The sequence below is a fragment of the Tupaia chinensis genome, unplaced genomic scaffold (genome assembly GCF_000334495.1).
Source record: "Tupaia chinensis unplaced genomic scaffold, TupChi_1.0 Scaffold000178_1, whole genome shotgun sequence".
NCBI classification, from domain to species: Eukaryota; Metazoa; Chordata; class Mammalia; order Scandentia; family Tupaiidae; genus Tupaia; species Tupaia belangeri.
Genome location: NW_006159653.1, coordinates 2,250,235 through 2,270,513, shown reverse-complemented (window position 1 = coordinate 2,270,513; position 20,279 = coordinate 2,250,235). Strand labels below are relative to the sequence as shown.

The following is a 20,279-nucleotide window of genomic DNA, read 5'->3' as shown; positions in this document are numbered from 1 at the left end:
GAGCTTCCGCTTGTTGCCGCCGCTGGGGCAGAGGGTGGGAAAGTGGCAGTGAGTGGCAGTCGTCAATGTCCAGGGCCGAGTGAGCTGCTGGAGCAACAGCCTCTCCCTCCTCTGTTCAGGAGTGCCCCACCTCCCATAGCCAGGGCTGGACTGGTTTGGATTGCCCACTTGGGCGCGTCATTCTCCTGGGCACGGAGACCAGCCGCTGCAAGGTCCCTGCGGGCACTGGGAGGGGGGCATCCTCTCCATCCAGTAATAAGGGCACAGAACCATTTGAGCTCGCGTTTTTTGTTTTTTTTTTTTAAACACATATATGAGGGAACTCAAAAAGTCATGGAAAAATGGAATTAAAGCACATATTTATTTTGGGGCAAAAAAAGCCACTTTGAAATCCATGCATAGCTGTTTTGAAATACGCATTTTCCCTGAACTTTCGAGGTCCCTTCATACAGCATTTACCAGTGCTTTGCAAGTGTGAGCTCGCTAGATCTTCAAAGGGGCCCGGAGACGGAGCCCTGCTGGAGGGGCAGAAGCCGGAGAGAGGGGAACACCCAGGACATCAGTACTGGTCTCTGGGCCCACTTTGCCGAGGAGCTCCTGACCCTGGTGTGGGCGTCCCCAGGCCCTGCCAGCGTGTGGGCTGAAGCTGCCTGGAGTCGGTGGAGCCTGGGAGTAAACAGACGCCTAGTACCCGGGCTCCTCGGCAGAACCCCAGCACCGGGCTGGCAGACACAGCAGGGTGAGGCAGCAGCGGGCTTGAAATGCAAACCTACCACGTGGAAGGCCCTGGGCGAGGCCAGGAGAAAGGCCTGTTCTCAGCCAATCCCGGCAAGAACATCAGCTGGGGCACCTGCCAGTCCTCAGACGTGTGAACTGGTCCCAGGTCTCCTCAGGAGCCCAGGACCAGCCGAAGAGATGCCCGGGGCAGCCCAGGCCACCACGCCATGCCGCAGAGGGCTTTGACCCGCGTCCCTCCTGCGGGGCTGGCGGCCGGGCGAGGGCACCCCACCTCACCTGTAGGCCTTCACCAGCTTGTGCGCGTGCGTGCCCATGACCAAGTCCTCCAGAATCTGGTCCACGCAGGTCCCGATGTGGCGCTCAGGGATGCCCTGGATTCGGGCATACATGACCAGCGGCTCACGGCCCGTCAGGCGGTGAACTGCGGACAGTAGCTGATCCACCGCCGCACCTGGGGTCAGAGCGCAGCCGGAGAACAGGTGAGTCAGATGTCTCCCGCCCAGTCTGAGCCTCCGTCCAGGTGGGGGCCTTGTCCCGGTCCAGCCTACCCCCACCCCCCAGCAAACAGACGTATGCACGGCAAATGGGCCACCCTGGGGGACTGCAGTGACATGGGGAGCCTGGGCCACGGCGGCCTAACTGGGGGTGCACGTGTGAGGGCTGGCTGCTCCTGCTCATCCGGCCTGAAACCTCAGTGCCCAGCGCCTTCATCTTAGGGGTCACACTCGAAGGGGCTGGTCAGTGAGGAGACTCACTCTAATCTTTCCCTGTTCTAGAAATATTTTCTAGCGGACATCTTGTCTGTAAATAGGTTTTCTCTTTATAGAGAGATTTTTCTTTGCTATAGGGCGCATGTACTTGTTGCATAGACAGACAGAAAGTGAGAAATCACCCCCCAGGGAGGATGGCCACTCCCCAGTCCCTTCTCCACTCTCTTCTCGGGATCCTGGTCGGGACCCTGGGCGTGCACGTGCACCCAGCTTGTTTTTCAAGCTGCCAGGTCCAAACTTGAATAGACTTGGCCATGTGGGTCCAGGTCCAAACTTGAATAGAGTTGGCCAGGTGGGTCCAGGTCCAAACTTGAATAGAGTTGGCCATGTGGGATCCAGTGCCTTAACTTGAATAGAGTTGGCCATGTGGGTCCAGTGCCTTAACTTGAATAGAGTTGGCCATGTGGGTCCAGGTCCAAACTTGAATAGAGTTGGCCAGGTGGGTCCAGGTCCAAACTTGATGCCCAAACTTGAATAGAGTTGTGCATGTGGGTCCAGTGCCTTAACTTGAATAGAGTTGGCCATGTGGGATCCAGTGCCTTAACTTGAATAGAGTTGGCCATGTGGGTCCAGGTCCAAACTTGAATAGAGTTGGCCATGTGGGTCCAGTGCCTTAACTTGAATAGAGTTGGCCATGTGGGATCCAGTGCCTTAACTTGAATAGAGTTGGCCATGTGGGTCCAGGTCCAAACTTGAATAGAGTTGGCCATGTGGGTCCAGTGCCTTAAGTTGAATAGAGTTGGCCATGTGGGTCCAGTGCCTAAACTTGAATAGAGTTGGCCATGTGGGTCCAGTGCCTTAACTTGAATAGAGTTGGCCATGTGGGGTCCAGTGCCTTAACTTGAATAGAGTTGGCCATGTGGGTCCAGGTCCAAACTTGAATAGAGTTGGCCATGTGGGTCCAGTGCCTTAAGTTGAATAGAGTTGGCCATGTGGGTCCAGTGCCTAAACTTGAATAGAGTTGGCCATGTGGGTCCAGTGCCTTAACTTGAATAGAGTTGGCCAGGTGGGTCAAGGTCCAAACTTGAATAGAGTTGGCCAGGTTGGTCCAGGTCCAAACTTGAATAGAGTTGGCCATGTGGGGTCCAGTGCCTTAACTTGAATAGAGTTGGCCATGTGGGGTCCAGTGCCTTAACTTGAATAGAGTTGGCCATGTGGGGTCCAGTGCCTTAACTTGAATAGAGTTGGCCATGTGGGGTCCAGTGCCTTAACTTGAATAGAGTTGGCCATGTGGGGTCCAGTGCCTTAACTTGAATAGAGTTGGCCATGTGGGGTCCAGTGCCTTAACTTGAATAGAGTTGGCCATGTGGGGTCCAGTGCCTTAACTTGAATAGAGTTGGCCATGTGGGGTCCAGTGCCTTAACTTGAATAGAGTTGGCCATGTGGGGTCCAGTGCCTTAACTTGAATAGAGTTGGCCATGTGGGGTCCAGTGCCTTAACTTGAATAGAGTTGGCCATGTGGGGTCCAGTGCCTTAACTTGAATAGAGTTGGCCATGTGGGGTCCAGTGCCTTAACTTGAATAGAGTTGGCCATGTGGGGTCCAGTGCCTTAACTTGAATAGAGTTGGCCATGTGGGGTCCAGTGCCTTAACTTGAATAGAGTTGGCCATGTGGGGTCCAGTGCCTTAACTTGAATAGAGTTGGCCATGTGGGGTCCAGTGCCTTAACTTGAATAGAGTTGGCCATGTGGGGTCCAGTGCCTTAACTTGAATAGAGTTGGCCATGTGGGGTCCAGTGCCTTAACTTGAATAGAGTTGGCCATGTGGGGTCCAGTGCCTTAACTTGAATAGAGTTGGCCATGTGGGGTCCAGTGCCTTAACTTGAATAGAGTTGGCCATGTGGGGTCCAGTGCCTTAACTTGAATAGAGTTGGCCATGTGGGGTCCAGTGCCTTAACTTGAATAGAGTTGGCCATGTGGGGTCCAGTGCCTTAACTTGAATAGAGTTGGCCATGTGGGGTCCAGTGCCTTAACTTGAATAGAGTTGGCCATGTGGGGTCCAGTGCCTTAACTTGAATAGAGTTGGCCATGTGGGGTCCAGTGCCTTAACTTGAATAGAGTTGGCCATGTGGGGTCCAGTGCCTTAACTTGAATAGAGTTGGCCATGTGGGGTCCAGTGCCTTAACTTGAATAGAGTTGGCCATGTGGGGTCCAGTGCCTTAACTTGAATAGAGTTGGCCATGTGGGGTCCAGTGCCTTAACTTGAATAGAGTTGGCCATGTGGGGTCCAGTGCCTTAACTTGAATAGAGTTGGCCATGTGGGGTCCAGTGCCTTAACTTGAATAGAGTTGGCCATGTGGGGTCCAGTGCCTTAACTTGAATAGAGTTGGCCATGTGGGGTCCAGTGCCTTAACTTGAATAGAGTTGGCCATGTGGGTCCAGTGCCTTAGCCACATGCCACTTGCTGGCCCCAAATACCCATTTTTCCCATCCTATTCCTATTTTTCCCTTTGTCCTCCTTTCCTTCAAGCAGCTGGACAGCTCTGGGCTCCACTGCCTCAGGTTGGAGAGGGGAGGATGGGAGCAAGACCGAAAACCACCTGGAGTGTGTGCTTAGGGAAGAGGGGGAGGGCTGTCACCATGGAAGAATGTCTGCAGAAACTTCACACCACTGGGGCCAGGCTTTGGGCCCCAGCCAAAGCTCCCTGGAAACAGGTCTCCAGGTCTTGTAGGAACTGCCCAGAACAAAGACACATTTCTTGAATGAGGATGCTCCAGGGTTCACTATTAAATATGAAGATTTTTGATGGATTGCCTTTATCGAGCTATTCATTTTAAAAAAGAGTTATTTAAGGGACTAGCAGATGGCATAATGGTTATGTTATTGGATTCTCACATAGTTGACTATGGTTCAAGTCCTGGACCTGGCAACCTAAAACTCACAACAGGACCATGGGCATGCATGCCCAAAATTCCAAGAGGAGAAGGGATTGCAGCATGGTTATTCCCCCTGGGGGTGATTTCTCGCCTTCTGTCTCTCTGTCTCTCCAATGAGCACATACGCCTTATGGCAAAAATCTCTCTAAAAAAAGGAAAAATAATTATAATTTTATTTATTATTATTTTTATTATTTTGTTATTATTGTTAAATTTGCTATAGGGCATGCACGCTAACCAGAAAGAGACAGAGAGAGAGAACATGAGACAGCAAGTTGCTAGGTCCTAGACTTGAACTGCAGTTGGCCATGTGGGTGTTCAGCACATTAACTACCCTCCAGCCCTTTATCAAATTATTTAAACATTTCTTCTAGTTTGTTAAGAATATTTTAAAACATAAGTGAGGGCCAGCAGGTGGCGTGGTGGTTAGGGCACTGGACACCCAGGTGGCTGACGGTGGTTAGAGTCCCAGAGCTGGTGGCTTTCTCACACTCCCCCCCATTTCGCGTATTTATTTCCTTAGCCAAAGCATGTGGGGCTGTGTCCTGGTGACTCACTAGGGTCACAAATGACTGCTATAGTTTATAAGCCATAACACTCCTTAAACTCAAGAATAAGGGGGAAGGGGTCATTATGTATTTTTTTTAAGGTTTTTGCCATAGGGCACACGCACTTGACAAAGAGAAGAGAGACAGGGAAAGTGAGTAAAAAACAAGAAACTATCCCCCAGGGGGGATGGTTACACTGCAATTCCCTCTCCTCCATTCTCTTCCTGGGATTCTGGGCATGCAATTACATATGCTCAGTGCAATTCTCCAGCTGCCAGGTCCGGGACTTAACCCGCGTTTGACTATGTGGGAGTCCAGTGACATAGCCATTACGCTAACTGCTGGTCTGCCTATTTATTCTTAATTTGACCATAGAGGGACATGGAGAGAGAGGGAGAGAGAGAAAGTGAGAAAGCAAGCCACCAGGTCCAGGACTCGAATCCTGGTTGGCCATGTAGGAGTCCAGCACCCTTAACCACCATGCCACCTGCCAGCCCCAAGTGTTTTTTTTTAACCTTAGGGTGCACACACTTGTCATAGAGAGACAGAGATGGTGAGAGGGAAAGTGAGAAATCAACCCCCCCGCCCCAAGGGAGGATGGCCACACCATAGTCCCTTTTCCCCTATTCTCTTCCTGGGATCTTGGGCATGCATGTACACATGCTTGGTGTGATTTTCAAGTCACCGGATCTGGGACTCAAATTGTAGTCGGCCACGGGAGTCCAGCAACATAACTGCTATGCCGTCAGCTGGACCCTCATTATTATTATTTTCTAAATTGCCACCAGGTCCAGGACTCAAACCACGCTGACTCCAGCATCTATTAATAAATATTGGGACCAGCAATTGGCGTAATGGCTATGTTGCTGGACTCCCACATAGTTGACCATGGTTCGAGTCCCAGACCCATGGCTTAAACTCACGCCGGGTGCATGTGCATGTGTGCCCAAGATCCCGAGAGGAGACTGGAGGAGAAGGGATTACAGCGTGGCCATCCCCCCGGGGGATGATTTCTCGCTTTCTATCTCTCTGTCTGGTGAGTGCACACACCCTATAGCATAAACCTGTCCAAAAATAAATAAATAAACAAATAAATAATCCCTCCTGTAAGCTATCCAGGTGATGATGTGTATTGGTGAGTTTTAAATAAGCGCTAAGACCGTGCCCTTGCTTTTTCTTCCATTCACGATAGAGCATGTGTGCTCACACGGGGCAGAGGGAGAGGAGTGCCCTCCCCACGATCTGGTCGCACTGTCCTCAGCCTGCAGGATCGTGGCTTCACGTGCATGCCTCAGGTGCGTCACGTGGCCTGGGCCAGCCACATGAACTGTGGCCACCATGGACCTGGCTCCTCCTGAGCAGCACGTCAGGGCTGCACCGTGGAGCCAGCTAGTCCTGTTGGCGATCTCGCACGGTGACCGCCGCTGGCCCGTGACCGGCTCCCTGGGCTGCACCTGACTGGACCTGTCTCCTGTGCTTGTGACGCTCTGCTGCTTTCACACCGCCAGTCTCACTCGGCTGCTGCGTGCCTGGGCGGTGGGCCTGAGCTCGAGCTGGGCACCCTTTGTCTGCTTTCTGCGATCATGGATGGCTGGAAGGCACTCCACGAGCCCCAAACTTCCGAGTGGGTCACATGAGAAGGAAGCCGGCAGCTCTAGGGCTCCAGTTAGTCCCCTCAGACCTGGGCTGTTTTTTTTTTTTTTTTTTTTTTTGAATTTTTTTATAGATATTTTTGCTATAGGGCATGTGCACTTGCTGGAGAGGCAGAGAGAGACAGAAAGTGAGAAATTAGCCCCCTAGGGAGGATGGCCACACCATAACCCGCCCCCCCTCCACCACCACACACACACTCCTTCCCCTGCTCCCTGCTCCACTCGGGATTTTGGGCATGTGCCTGGCATGAGTTTCAAGTCATCGGGTCCAGGACTCAAACCCTGGTTGACCATGTGGGAGTCCAGTGCCTACTCACTGCCACCTACACCACCTGCTGGCCCCAGCCCAGGGTCTTCTAAGGGGTAGATCTTTGACTGTCACTTCAATTTTACCTCCAGTCTTAGCCTATGCAAGTTTCTATTTTTTGAACCAATTTAGGTATAGAGGGCTTGAAAATGTGATTTGATTGAAAGAAAACGAAGAAATGTAATGTTTCTTTCTCTCTTTTTTCTTTTTCTTTTTTTTTTCTTTTGAGATTTTTGCTATAAGGTGTGTATGTTTGTTGGACAGAGAGAGACAGAAAGTGAGAAATCACCCCTCGGGGGGGTGGCCATGCACAATCCCTCCTCCTCCATTCTCCTCTCTTGATCTTGGGCACGCACGCACGCGCGCCCGGCACGAGTTTCAGGTTGCTGTGTTGGGACTCTAAGTATGTCGACCATGTGGGAGTCCAGTGCCATACCACTATGCCGCCCGCTGGCCCTGAAATGCTGCGTTTCTCACTCACCTGGGTTGAAGGGAATGCACACCTGTCACCTGAGACGGCTCCGAAGGAGAGGCAAGGAGCCCGCACACACGCTGTGGCCCGTGGACCGACCGCCCTCCCTGGGGCTATGGAGCCAAGGCAGTGAGTGAGTCTCCTGTTCCTGTAACCTGGCCTCTCAGGAGCTGCTGCTGATTTCTAGAAAAGCAGGTGACTCTGATACGAATGTGGGGTTTTTAAAATAATAATTTTTATTTAACTTTAATTTGACCAAAGAGGGACAGAGTGAGAGAGAGAGCAAGCGAGCCAGGTCCGAGACTTGAACCACGGTCCGTCATGTGGAGTCCAGCGCCCTTAACCACCACGCCACCTAAGATGCTTACAACAGCGTGGAGGAGCCAGCAGGGGCCATAGTGGTTAAGGGGATGGGCTCCCACATGGCTGACTACGGTTCGAGACCCAGACCTGGTGGCTTGTTTTCTCACTTGCCCTCTCACCCCTGTCTCTCTCTGGTCAAATTAAAATAATAATAATTAGTAAAATTAAATAAATAATTTAAAAACCTGTGCAGGTAAGTGTGGCTGGCAGGAGGCCCACAAAGGAAGTGAGCAGGGTACGGCTAGTTAGGGCTGGCTGGGTGCGGGCTCGCGGTGGAGCAGAGAGAGGCAGGGCTGAGGCAAACGACATCAGTAAACCCCGCATCTCCAGCAGCGAGTCCCCGTCGGCTGCCGGGAGGCACCGTGTACACAGGTCCCAGGACAACTAGCCAGCTGGGAGGGTGAGGGCCTTGTAGGCCGACGTCACTTCATTTTAAATAATACAGAAGAATACGCCATGACTTTCCCAATAACCCAATAAAACATTCTCATCATCTGAGCTTAAGGAATAAGGCCCATACCTTTTTACTTTTTCAAGATTTTTTCTTCCATGATAAGAGAGACAGAGACAGAAGCAGAGAGAGAGAGCACTCCCGTGTGCTTAGGGAGTTCCCCGGATACGAACCCAGGACCCTCCCATGTGGGACAGCCTCGCAGCACGCTGTGTTTTACCCAGCCCCCAGGCTCGTACCTTCTACACGAGCCCCAGTAGATTTCAGAGGGGCCCCGTCCAGGTCCACCTGCCTCGTCCTATGCGCTCTCCCGCTCTCCCTTCCTCATTATTTATTTATATGTTATTTACACGCTGCTGCATGGCACACTGTTCTAGAGCTTAGGTGTCGTTTCTGACTCTGCTGTAGGGTATGTGCACTCGCCAGAGAGAGAGAGAAGGGAAGTGAGAGAGCACTCCCCGGGGGTGGCTGCAACCCCTTCTCCTCTCGGGCTTTTGCCCCAGCTGCCTTCACTTTTCCCCCGGCTGCCTTCCCCACCCCGCCATTGGCTGCCTCAGCTGTAATTTTATCTCATGGTCTCCATGGGTCAGACCAGGAATCTGGGAGCAGCTTGGCTGGGTGGTTCAGCTGGGATAGGAGGACTGTTGTCTTTTTTTTTTTTAGAAAGAGAGATTTTTGCTATAGGGCACGTGCACTCGCTGGGGAGACAGAGAGAGACAGAAAGTACGTGTGAAATTACCTCCCAGTAGGGAAGGCCACGCCGCAATCCCTTCTCCTCCATTCTCCTTTCAGGATTTTGGGCAGGCATGCACATACGCCTGGCATGAGCTTTAAGCCACTGGGTCCGGGACTCGAACCACATGGACCTCATGAGAGCCCAGTGCTGTAACCAGTAGCCATCTGCTGGTCCCAGGACAGTTGTCTTTTATCATTTGAGGCCGAGGGTAATGTTACTTTCCTCTAGAGAAGACTTCCATTGTTTCTCCTGGGAGACTGGGAGCACTCACTTCGGAGGCTGATGGGGCCCAGCAGCTTGGGACCAGCGCACGGGCTTGACTACGGGCAGGCCAGGCCACATCTGGGGCGCAGCCCTGCAGGCTCTCAACTCACAGAAACGACGTGCTCCCCAGGCGCTTCCTGTCCCCGGCAGCCCAGCACCAATCCCTGTCACGTGAGCAGGAAGAGTGGCCCTCAGCCCTCAGCCCCAACCTCCCGCTGTCCCCTCCCTGGGCCTCGGCCCTCTCCTCTCCTCACCCCTGCCCCAGTAAAGCCCTGCTCACTTGCTAGCTTACGGAAGCCTCGACACAGACCTGTTAATTCCCGGTCCAACCAGGTAGCTGATGGGAGCCCCACGCCTGCCATCAGCAGACTGCGCCCCTGATCTGCAGATAACAAACCCTCGAGCAGTTAGTAGGTGTCTCATGGCCCTGAGAGGCTTACACCGGCTGTGCTTGTTCAATAAAGCTATGTATACCAGGGAATTTATACGTGGGTTCTGGGGTCAGCAGGTAGCATGCTGGCTAGGGCCCTGGATCACACATGGCTGACTTCACGGTTCAAGTCCTGGACCTGGCGAGCTTGAAAAAATAACATTGGAGTCATGTGCACACATGCCCACAATCCCAGGAGGAGAAGGGACTGCAGCGTGGCCATCTCACCTTGGGGATGATCTCTCACTTTCCTTCTCTCCTTGTGTCTCTGTCTCTCTCCAGTGCATGCACATGCCTTATAGCAAAAAAAAGGAAAAAGGAAAAAACCCCTTAAAACCAGAGAAGCACGTGTTCTGAAACTAGTCTGTGTGGGCTCTCGTGCTTCCTCTCGGAACATCTCAGAGCCTTCGAGGCCGCTGCGATACAGTTACCGGCAAGAGCATGGCTTTGCCCCGGCCTCTGCAGCGCAGAACCCCGGCCTATCACACCTCCTGCTGTCACGCTGACCTCACTGCAGGACGGCTCTGAAAGTGAGAGCCACTGGGTTGAGCACAACCGAGGTACATTCTAAGAGTCCAACAGCGTCTCATTGAATCTGTGTCCATGTTGAGGAAGACCCCCAAGGACAGGGTCAAGACCAAGGGGTAGCAAATACATCTGCGTTCCACTTGTGCGCTTCCCAGGAAGGCTGACTGTGAGGCACCTGTCGGTTGGTCTGAAGCACATGTCGGAGTCGGACTGGGACTCCTCGGAAAACACGCGGTGACGGTAGTGGGGGTCAGGGCAGTGGCTAGGCCCTGCCAGGGGCAGCCGGAGCAGAGTAAGTATGACGGTGGGCCAAAGGCGCGGCCCCAGGCAACACTGACCTAACGGGCCATGACCGAAAGGTTCTGAGCAGGACGCTACAGAGGGCCAGAGAGGGAGGAGGCTGGACCTTGAGGAAGCAGCCGGCACCATGGGCTGCCGCAGAGAGACTTCGAGCAAGATGCAGACGGACATGGGAGCCCTTGTCCAGGGTGAATCCTAAAGACCAGGGCGGAGAGGCCCAGGAGCTGCCCCAGAGGGACCGTCCACGGCCTGCTCTTGCTGCCTGGAGGCCGTGAGGGTGCATGCCACTCACGCCCTGGGAAGCCCGGGGGAGAGGGAGGTAGGGCATGGAGACACTCTGGGGGACCCGGGGGAGGGTCAAGAGCTCATGTGAGGGAGCAGCTCGTCGGCTGGCCGGTGGGGAGCTCAGAGAAGTGGTCTCAGCAGGGCTGGGGGTCTGAGGGCCGCAGGCGAGCTGGTGCATGGGGATGTGAGGGCAGTCCCACCCGGCCCCTCTGCGGAGCCCCATGTCACCCCCAGTGCCTGCCCATGCCTACCTTCCTCACTTTGGCGCTGATACTGAGGCCCCTGATAAAGGCATCTCCGGAGGTGATGGGCGTCTCGCCGGTCAGCATTCTGAAGATGGACGTCTTCCCGGCTCCGTTGACGCCGAGAAGGCCAAAGCACTCCGCTGCTTGGACAGTGAAGGACACCGTGTTCACGGCCAGCAGGGGCGCGTTCTTGACATAGACCTGGGACACAGACGCGACAGCGGTGGGGCGGCCGGCGTTCTGGACCGTGGCTGGGGCCCCAGCTGTCCTCGGTCCAGGCGTGTGCTCTTACAAAGGTCCTGAGTGAAGGCTCTCGGTCCTATTGTCCCTGCCCTCAGGAAGGCGAAGGGGCCCTCGTGCCCACTGTGGCCCCCACGTGTGGTCCTCTACACCCAGGAAAGGGCCAGTCACGGTCTCGGGGTTCATGGCTCTGGCTCCTTTGTCTCCCAGGGGCTGGCAGAGAACAGTGGAGGGCTGAAGCGCTTGTTTCTGTCTCTGGGTACACAAAGCAACTCCGATGGGATTCGTCCTGCAGGAAGCCTCGCTCTGGGCCGGTGACCTGGAAACCGAGTCTGCTAATTCTCTAAGTGCCGCAGGCTGGCCCCCTAGTGCCGGCCAGTTCCTTCTGCGAATGGCCCAGCGCCCTATGGCAGACTGTAAGAGTAACAGTCTTGGGACCAGCAGTTAGTGTAATGGCTATGTCACTGGACTCCCATGTAACTGACCGCAGTTCGAGTCCCAGATCCTGTGGCTTAAACTCACGCTGGGCGGGGCGTGCGTGCCCAAGATATTGGAGAATGGAGGAGAAGGGATTGTGGCGTGGCCATCCCCCCTGGGGAGTGATCTATTTCTCTGTCTGTCTGTCTGGCGAGCGTACGCGCCCTATAGCAAAAACCTCTCCAAAAGAAAAGCGCCACAGCCTTGACTTCCGAGAGCCACGCCTGCTCCTACCTTCGACACCTCTTTGACGACCAGTGGGTTCCTCTCACGCAGCGCTTCCAAGTGGGTCTTGACGGCTTCCGCCTCCTCCTTCACATCTTGGTCTTCAGACAACGCCACATTCTGCACCTCGGCCTACATTCCCAGACAAGGATGGAAAACGGGACGGTTTTTGCAAAGGTAGGAGGTAGAGCCAGGGGAAACCTTGGGCTGGGCTCTCCCTGGGAAGGCCTCGAAGGCACGCCAGCCACCTCGGTTCTCACACACGCCCCCGCCCCGCCTCGCCCATCCCGGGAGCAATGCAGGTGTTTCATACGAGGTCGGGCTGCGTCACCGATGTGTCCGCGATACGGTGGACATGGACACTTGGCGGGAAGCCTGGGGATGTGGCCCTGTGATCAAAGGCGCAGTGTCGTGGCACAGGGCCACGTGGGAGGGCTAGGCGGGTCCCAGGTCAGACTCACAGGCACGCTCGTGACCCTGGGCGGCCGGGGGGCTGGTGGAGGTGGGACCACGGTACAACAAGACCCCGCCGAGAGCACCTTGCTTCCTCCCTCTCTCAAGAAAGAAAGAACTTTTAAAAAATGAAAGGAGATGAAATATAAAGAAAAGACAACTTTCTTTTTTAAAAAATTATTTCATTTTATTTATCATTACTATTATTTTTCAATTCGTGACAAGATATATATGCTCACTAGCAAGAGACAGAGAGAGAGAGAGGGAGAGAGTGAGAAAGCCTGCTGCCAGGTCTGGGACTTGACCCGCGCCTGGCCGTGTGGGAGTCCAGCACCTTAACCAGACACCACCTGCTGGGCCCCGAAGGATAATTTTTTGACCTCTGGAAGATAATCAGATCAAGAGCTGACAAAGACCTTTTCCCTGCCTGGATCGTGGACGGCCGCGGAGAACGGGTGTCCGGGGATGGGTTTTCGGAAGCCGGGGGGTCTTGTTTCTGCGTGGCTGACTAGCAGGCCTGGAAGCATTTCAGGTGGCCAGCCTGAGTTGCTCTGCCTCTCTGGGGGTCCCTAGGCATAGGCTGTCATCTCTCTGTCTGAGAAGGAGCCAGTGGTCCCTCTGATGCTGAGACTCAAGGCAGCCACAGACCTAGGGAGAAGCTGCGGAGGCCGGGCCTGGACCTGCTCCTCAGCGCCTTAGTGTCCGACCCACTCACCAAAGTGTGCTTCCTGTAGAAGCCAGCAAGCCCAGTCCTCAGTCTCCAGAGCGTGTTGGTCTCGACGATGAGCAGCAGGGTGATGAGCAGCGGTCCTGAGACAGCCAGCGCCGCCAGGTACTTCCCCATGCCCAGGGACTCCCAGGCGTAGATGTTCTCCTGGACCACATAGCCCTCCGCTGACGCGGGGCAGACACAGTTACCACCCTTCGTGTGGTTCTCAAAGCCATTTTCCACTTTTCAATAGAGTAGGCAAATTCCTATCACAAGTATCATTTAAAAGAAGGATTATTGGGGCTGGCAGGTGGTATGGTGGTTACGGCACTGGATTCCCACCAGTTCAAGTCCCGGACCTGGTGACTTGCTTTCTCACTTCCCCCCAATCTCTTTCTCTCTCTGCTCCAACTAAAATAATAATAAGAAGAAGTACAATTAAATAATAAAGTAATTCTTTAAAAAAAGGAAGGATTATTACCATGAATGCTGTTACTGCAACCCAGCAAATGGTAAACATGAATCCTATTGGGTCATAGGAAGTCATGACACAGTTTCACATAGAAAATTATGTCATGCCTTTTCTGAGGACTATATAAAATCCTATATATATTTATATTATCTATATAAATAAATAATTTTTTCTTTTTAATTTGCCGTAGGGCAGGTGTGCTCATGAGAGGGGGCAGAGAGCGAGAAAGGGAAAGTGAGAAAGCACCCCCAGGGTGGATGGCCGCACCACAATCGTCCTCTGTCCTTTCTCCTGTCGGGATTTCCGGCGTGCACGCATGCACATGTGCCCAGCCTGGGACCCGGACCGTGCGGTTGGCATGCGGGACCCAGCTGCCTTCACCACCACGCCATCACTGGCCTGAATGGGAGTGTCTTGTCCTCCTTGACATAACCAAGTAACGCAGTAAATCGAAGCGTTCCTCATGTTGTACAGCACACGACAAATACATGCGTTTTCTTTGTCGATAAAAATAAAAGGCTGGGCTGGTAGGTGGCATGGTGGTTAAGGGTGGCCTGGACTCCCATAGCTGACCATGGTTTGAGTCCCAGACCTGGAAGATTGCTTTCTCATTTTCCCTTTCTCTGTCTCTCTCTGGTCAACTTTAAATAAATAAAAAAATAAATAAAGACAATGAATAAAAGTTTTTTTTTTTTTTGAGTGGTTTTTGCTATAGGGCACATACGCTCACCAGACAGAGAGAGACAGAGAGACAGAAAGCGAGAAATCACCCCCCAGGGGGAATGGCCACGCCACAGTCCCTTCTCCTCCATTCTCCTCTCGGGATCTTGGGCACGTACGCACACGCGCCCGGTGTGAATTTTAAGCCACTGGGTCTGGGACGCGAACCGCGGTTGACTATGTGAGTGTCCAGTGACATAGCCATTATGCTAACTGCTGGTCCCTAATAAAAGATTTTTTAAAAAATATTCTTAAAAAAAAAAAAAAAAAAAGAGAGAGACCGAGGGCCAGCAGGTAGTGTGGTGGTCCAGGCACTGGACTCCTACAAAACCGCCCATGGTTTAAGTCCGGACCCAGCAGCCTAAAATGATGCTGAGTGCATGTGGGTACAAGCCCAAAGCCCCAGGAGGAGAATGGAGGAACGGGGATTACCGCATGGCTGTTCTCCCTGGGGGTGATTTCTCACATTTCCTCTCTCTCTCTCTCTCTCTCTCTCTGGCAAGTGCCTGTGTCCTGTGGCAAAAACCTTAAACAATAACTAAAATAAAAGCCCTCCCGGGTTCGTCTCCTACCGATGGTCACTCACGCTGCGATTTTCGCTGACCGCTTGCGTGACACACGTAGGAGCTGCCATTCTCTGTCTGACCCACCTGAAAAGTGTCCTCTTAGGGCCAGCAGGTGGTGAAGGTTAAGCTGCTAGACTCCCACTTGGCCGACTGCATGGTTCAAATCCCAGACCCAGTGGCTTGAAAACCACACCTGGCAGGGCCAGCAGGTGGCATGGTGGTCGAGGCACGGGACTCCCACATAGCCAACCATGGTTTGAGTCCTAGACCTGGAGGCTTCCTTTCTCACTTTCTCTCACGCTCTCTCTCTGTCTCTGGTGAGCACATGTGCCCTATAGCAAATTTAAAAAAAATAGTAATAATTAATCAGAAGAAATAATTATTTTTTCTTTTTCTATTCTTTTTTTTTTTTCTTTGAGAGGTTTTTGCTACAGGGCATGTGCACTCGCCAGAAAGACAGAGAGAGAGACAGAGAGACAGAAAGCGAGAAGTCACCCCCCAGGGGGGATGGCCACGCCGCAATCCCTTCTCCTCCATTCTCCTCTCGGGATCTTGGGCACGCACGCACATGTGTCCGGCGTGAGTTTAAGCCACCGGGTCCAGGACACGAACCGCAGTTGACTACGTGGGAGTCCAGTGACATAGCCATTATACTAATTGCTGGTCCCCAAATTAAATAATTCTTAAAAAAAAAAAAAAAGAAAGAAAGAAAGAAAAGAAAATCACACCAGGCATGTGTAATAAGTGCCCAAGATCTCTTGAAGAGAATGGAGGAAAAGGGATTGTGGCATTGCCATCTCCCCAGGGAGGTAATTTCTCACTTTCCTTCTCTCTCTCTCTCTCTCTCTCTCTCTCTGGAGAGTGTATGTGTCCTATAGCAAAAACAAAAATCATTTTAAATACATGTATTTTTGAATTATACAATAAATACACACTCATCAGGAAAAGACAGGCATGCAGGAAGTAAGCCCACGTGTGTTCTCATGCGCAAACTGCCGTTCTGGCTCTGTGCAGCCTCCCTGTCCCCAGCTCACCTTCCCGGCACCGTGTGCCACCCCTGGCTCTCGTGTACTAGGGCTGCTTAGTGACGCTGGCCACGCAGGGCATGCGGGCAGAGCAGCTCCTGTGACGTCTGCACACGTCGTTGTACAGACGTGTGATCTCCCTCTGCAACATCAGGCCTCTTACTTCCACAGGGTACATTTTTTTAAATTATTTTTTTTAAGTTTGCTATAGGGCACATGTGCTCACGAGAGAGCGAGAGAGCGAGAGAGGGAGCCTCCAAGTTCCCGCTCCAGGGGAGTCCAGCACCTAACTGCCATGCTACCTGCTGGCTCCGACAACAGAGGTTATTGCTATAGGGCACCTATGCTCACTGGAGAGAGAGACAGAGAGACAGAGATTATGGCTATAGGCGCCTGTGCTCGCTGGAGAGAGACAGAGAGACAGAGGTTATTGCTATAGGGCACCTATGCTCGCTGGAGAGAGAGACAGAGAGACAGAGGTTATTGCTATAGGCGCCTGTGCTCGCTGGAGAGAGAGACAGAGAGTCAGAGGTTATTGCTATAGGCGCCTGTGCTTGCTGGAGAGAGATAGAGAGACAGAGAGACAGAGGTTATTGCTACAGGCGCCTGTGCTTGCTGGAGAGAGACAGAGACACAGAGGTTATTGCTCTAGGGCGCCTGTGCTCGCTGGAGAGAGAGACAGAGAGTCAGAGGTTATTGCTATAGGCGCCTGTGCTTGCTGGAGAGAGACAGAGACACAGAGGTTATTGCTCTAGGGCGCCTGTGCTCGCTGGAGAGAGAGACAGAGAGACAGAGAGACAGAAAGAGAGAAATCACCCCCAGGGAATGGCCATGCCTCAATCCCTTCACCTCTTAGGATTTTGGGCACACATATCGGCGTGATTGATTTTCTTTTCAATTTGCCAGAGGGCATGAGCGTGCGCCAGAGAGAGAGCACCCGTGGGGATGGTCCCACTGCAACCCTCTCCCTCCATGCCTCTCTCTCTCATGCTCTGCACATGCACACACAAGCCTGGGAGGGTTCTCAAGCTGCCTGGCCCAGGACTTGAACAACGTGGCTGGCCATTTGGGATACAGCCACGTTAACCATCATGCCGTGGGCTGGCCCTCTTTATGAATTAAACAGTATCATTTAATATTAATGAAATTCCTATGTGATCTGTGCTCTCCTTTCTCTTTCTCTCTTTTAATTGGTGGAGGGTGTGTGTGCTCACTAAAGAGCGCCCGCCCCACCCCCGCCCCAAGCACGGCCTGCTGATGCCACAACCCTTCCTCCTCCGCGTCTCCATCTTGGCACGGTCTGGCCCATGCACACACATGAACCTGACATGGATTTCAAGCCTCTGGGTTCAGGATTCGAACCAAGGCCGGCCATGTGGGACCCTGCTCCCAGACACAGGCTAGTGGCTCTGCAGGGCCCTGACTCGCTCTTCTTGTGCATCTGTCCTACCAGGTGAGATTGAATATATAAAATGGTATCCTGAGGGACGAGCAGGTGGTGTGGTGGTTAAGGTGCTGGACACTCCCACATGGCTGACACGGTTCGAGTCCTGGACCTGGTGGCTCGCTTTCTCCTCTTCTCTCTCTCAGTCTCTCTCTGGTCAAATTAAAATAAACGAATGAACAAATACAATAAAATAAATAATTTTTTTTTTAAAAGTTGTCCTGTAATTGCAAATGTACACAGAATAACTGTTTAAGAAATGGAAAGAAATAAAAATCACCCCAGTCCCTGTGAGACCTAATTACTGCTCATAGTCGGGTATGCAACTTTGGAAGCTTTGGGGTATTTTAGGGAAATGGGATTGTACTGTGCAGACTTGCACGGGCTTTGAGGTCTGCGTGTAAACTCCCTGTCCCCCGCTGGCTGCTGTGCCCAGCGCTTACGACGCCCAGCACCACCACTGCTGACGGAGCTCGTGCTCCCCTCACTCGTCTCCTCCCAGAGCCCCCGTATTCCTGGCCCTTTGTGTTTCTGTGTGCATGTTAGTATCTGCTTGGGGCTGGTAGGTGGCCTGTTGGTTAAGGTCCTAGACTCCCATGGGCCAACATGGTTTGAGTCCCAGACCTGGCAGCTTGCTTTCTCACTTGTCCTCTCTCTCTCTCTGTCTCTCTGGTGAGCACACATGCCCTATAGCAAACTTAAAAAATAATAATAAATAAAATTAGATAATTAATAAAAAGAATCTGCTTGTCAGATTTCATGTCATATACATGTGGGCAATAAAATGAGGCCTGACTCCTAGACAAAAACGTCCGTTACGAGTGAATTAGAGACCTAAGTGCGAGAGGCAGGACTTTCCGGATGACTCGGCATCACCCTGGCCGAGTACGCCGGGATGGAAGCCGGACGCCGCATGCCCTCACTCACGTGTGGGGCTCCGAAACGCTGAACCCATAGAAGCAGACAGAAAAATGCTGCTTGCTTGAGGCTGGAGTGGCGGGAAGGGCGAGGGGGGAGTTACTGAGCAAAGCATACAAAGCCTCAGTAAGGACGAATAAAGTTTTTATTTTTTTAAGGAATTATTTTGTTTGACTTTATTTATTCATTTTAATTTGCTCAGAGAGGTACAGAATGAGAGAGAGAGAAAAAGCAAGAAAGAAAGCCCTCAGGTCTGGGACTCGAACTGTGGTCGGCCATGTGGGAGTCCAGGGCATGTGTGCTCACCAGAGAGAGAAAGAGGACAAGTGAGAAACCATGCCCCCTGTCAGCTCCTGGTTTTCCGTTGTTGTTGCTTTTATAATTTTTTTTTTTTTTTTTTTTTTTAGGTTGACCAAAGAGACAGAGAGAAGGAAAGTGAGAAAGCAAGCTGCCAGGTCTGGGACTCAAACCATGGTCAGCCATGTAGGAGTTCAGCTGCCTTAACCACCACGCCACATACTAGCCCCCTGGTTTTCCATTTTTAAGAGCAAGGGCTCCTATTGGATGCTGACTGGGACCTGCTGTGTGTTTTGTTTTGTTCTGTTTTTAATTTAGGGTGCAGCGATACTGCACATGCACCCACAGGGAGTGACAGAAGCACCCTCCAAGGGCTCAGTCATACCGAGGCCCTCCTCCGGCCCTCCAGGGGCTCAGCTGCACCGAGGCCCTCCCCCAGCTCTCCAGGGGCTCAGTCACTCTGCTCCAGGGGCTCAGCCGCACCAAGGCCCTCCTCCGGCCCTCCAGGGGCTCAGTCACTCTGTTCCAGGGGCTCAGCCGCACCAAGGCCCTCCTCCGGCCCTCCAGGGGCTCAGTCACTCTGTTCCAGGGGCTCAGTCGGCCGTGGCCTTCCTCCAGCCCTCCAGTGTATGTGCCTGGTGCATTTTCAGGTCCACCAGGCCAGGGGCCCGAACCACTGTACACCCTGCATAGCTTCCACTGCAGTCCTGTATGCTGCCAACTGCGCCACAGAGGCTGGACCGGGAGGGGTGCGTTCTGAGCCCTGCTGTACAACAGGGTGACATAGGCCGTGATAACATATTGTGTGCGGGGGTTTTTTTAGGTTTTTGCCACAGGGCATGTGTGTCTTTAAAAAAATCATCCCCTCAATGGCCGTGCTGAAACCCTTTCTCTTTCATTTTCCTCTCAGGATTTTGGGCATGCATACACAAGCACCCAGCATGTTTTTCAAGCCGATGGGTCTGGAATTCGAACGTATTCGTCCATGTGGGAGTCCAGTGCCTTAACCACCATGCCACCTGCTGGCACCTGTACTGTACATCTTAAAATAATCAGCAGATGGCATAGCAGTTATATCACTGAACTCCCACGTGGTCGACTGAGGTTTGAGTCCCATATCCAGTGTCTTGAAACTCATGCCAGGCACATATGCATGCATCCCCAATATCCTGGAAGGAGAATGTAGGAAAAGGGGCTGGGGCGTGCCTCCCCCACAAGGTGATTGGTCACTTTCCCTCTCACTGTCTCTATCTCTCTCACCAGGAATTGCATATGCCCTAAGGCAAAAAATTTCTAAAAAAAATAAATAACCAAGAGAATAAATTTCAAATGTCCTCACCTTGAAAAATGAGAAGTAAGGAAGGTGAATCATTCCACATTGTACACATATGTGAAAATCACATTGTATTTACACAATTATGGTTTGTTAATAAAATAATATTAATTTTTAAATGTTAAAAAGGAAGTATTTATTGAATTATATTTATCAGTATTAGTATTTTTAAAATGTTTTGATATAGGCACTCACCACAGAGAGAGAGAGAGAGAGAGAAAGAGAGAAAGAGAGAGAGGAAAAGTGAGAAAGCAGGCTGCCAGGTCTGGGACTCAAACCAGAGCCAGCTATGTGGGAGTGTGGAAGGCCACATATCAGATCTTGCACACGAACAACTGTTCGTCCATTTTGTTCCCTTACCCCAACATGGCTGGCTGCCTCTGTAAACCTGCTTGCTCTTCCCATGAGAAAACAGCTCCTGCCAGCCACACAGAAA

General features: G+C 52.3%; 1 protein-coding gene across 1 annotated transcript in view; it reads right to left on the bottom strand.

Annotated features, from left to right (window-relative positions):
* The window catches only part of LOC102487641 (ATP-binding cassette sub-family A member 17-like), a 105,360-nt gene that overhangs the window by 1,482 nt on the left and 83,599 nt on the right, over positions 1-20,279 (bottom strand). Inside the window, 6 exon segments of the mRNA XM_027771011.1 lie at positions 5-22; positions 1,015-1,150; positions 1,153-1,189; positions 10,971-11,165; positions 11,916-12,038; positions 13,075-13,253. Coding sequence (XP_027626812.1) covers positions 5-22; positions 1,015-1,150; positions 1,153-1,189; positions 10,971-11,165; positions 11,916-12,038; positions 13,075-13,253 — 688 coding nt within the window.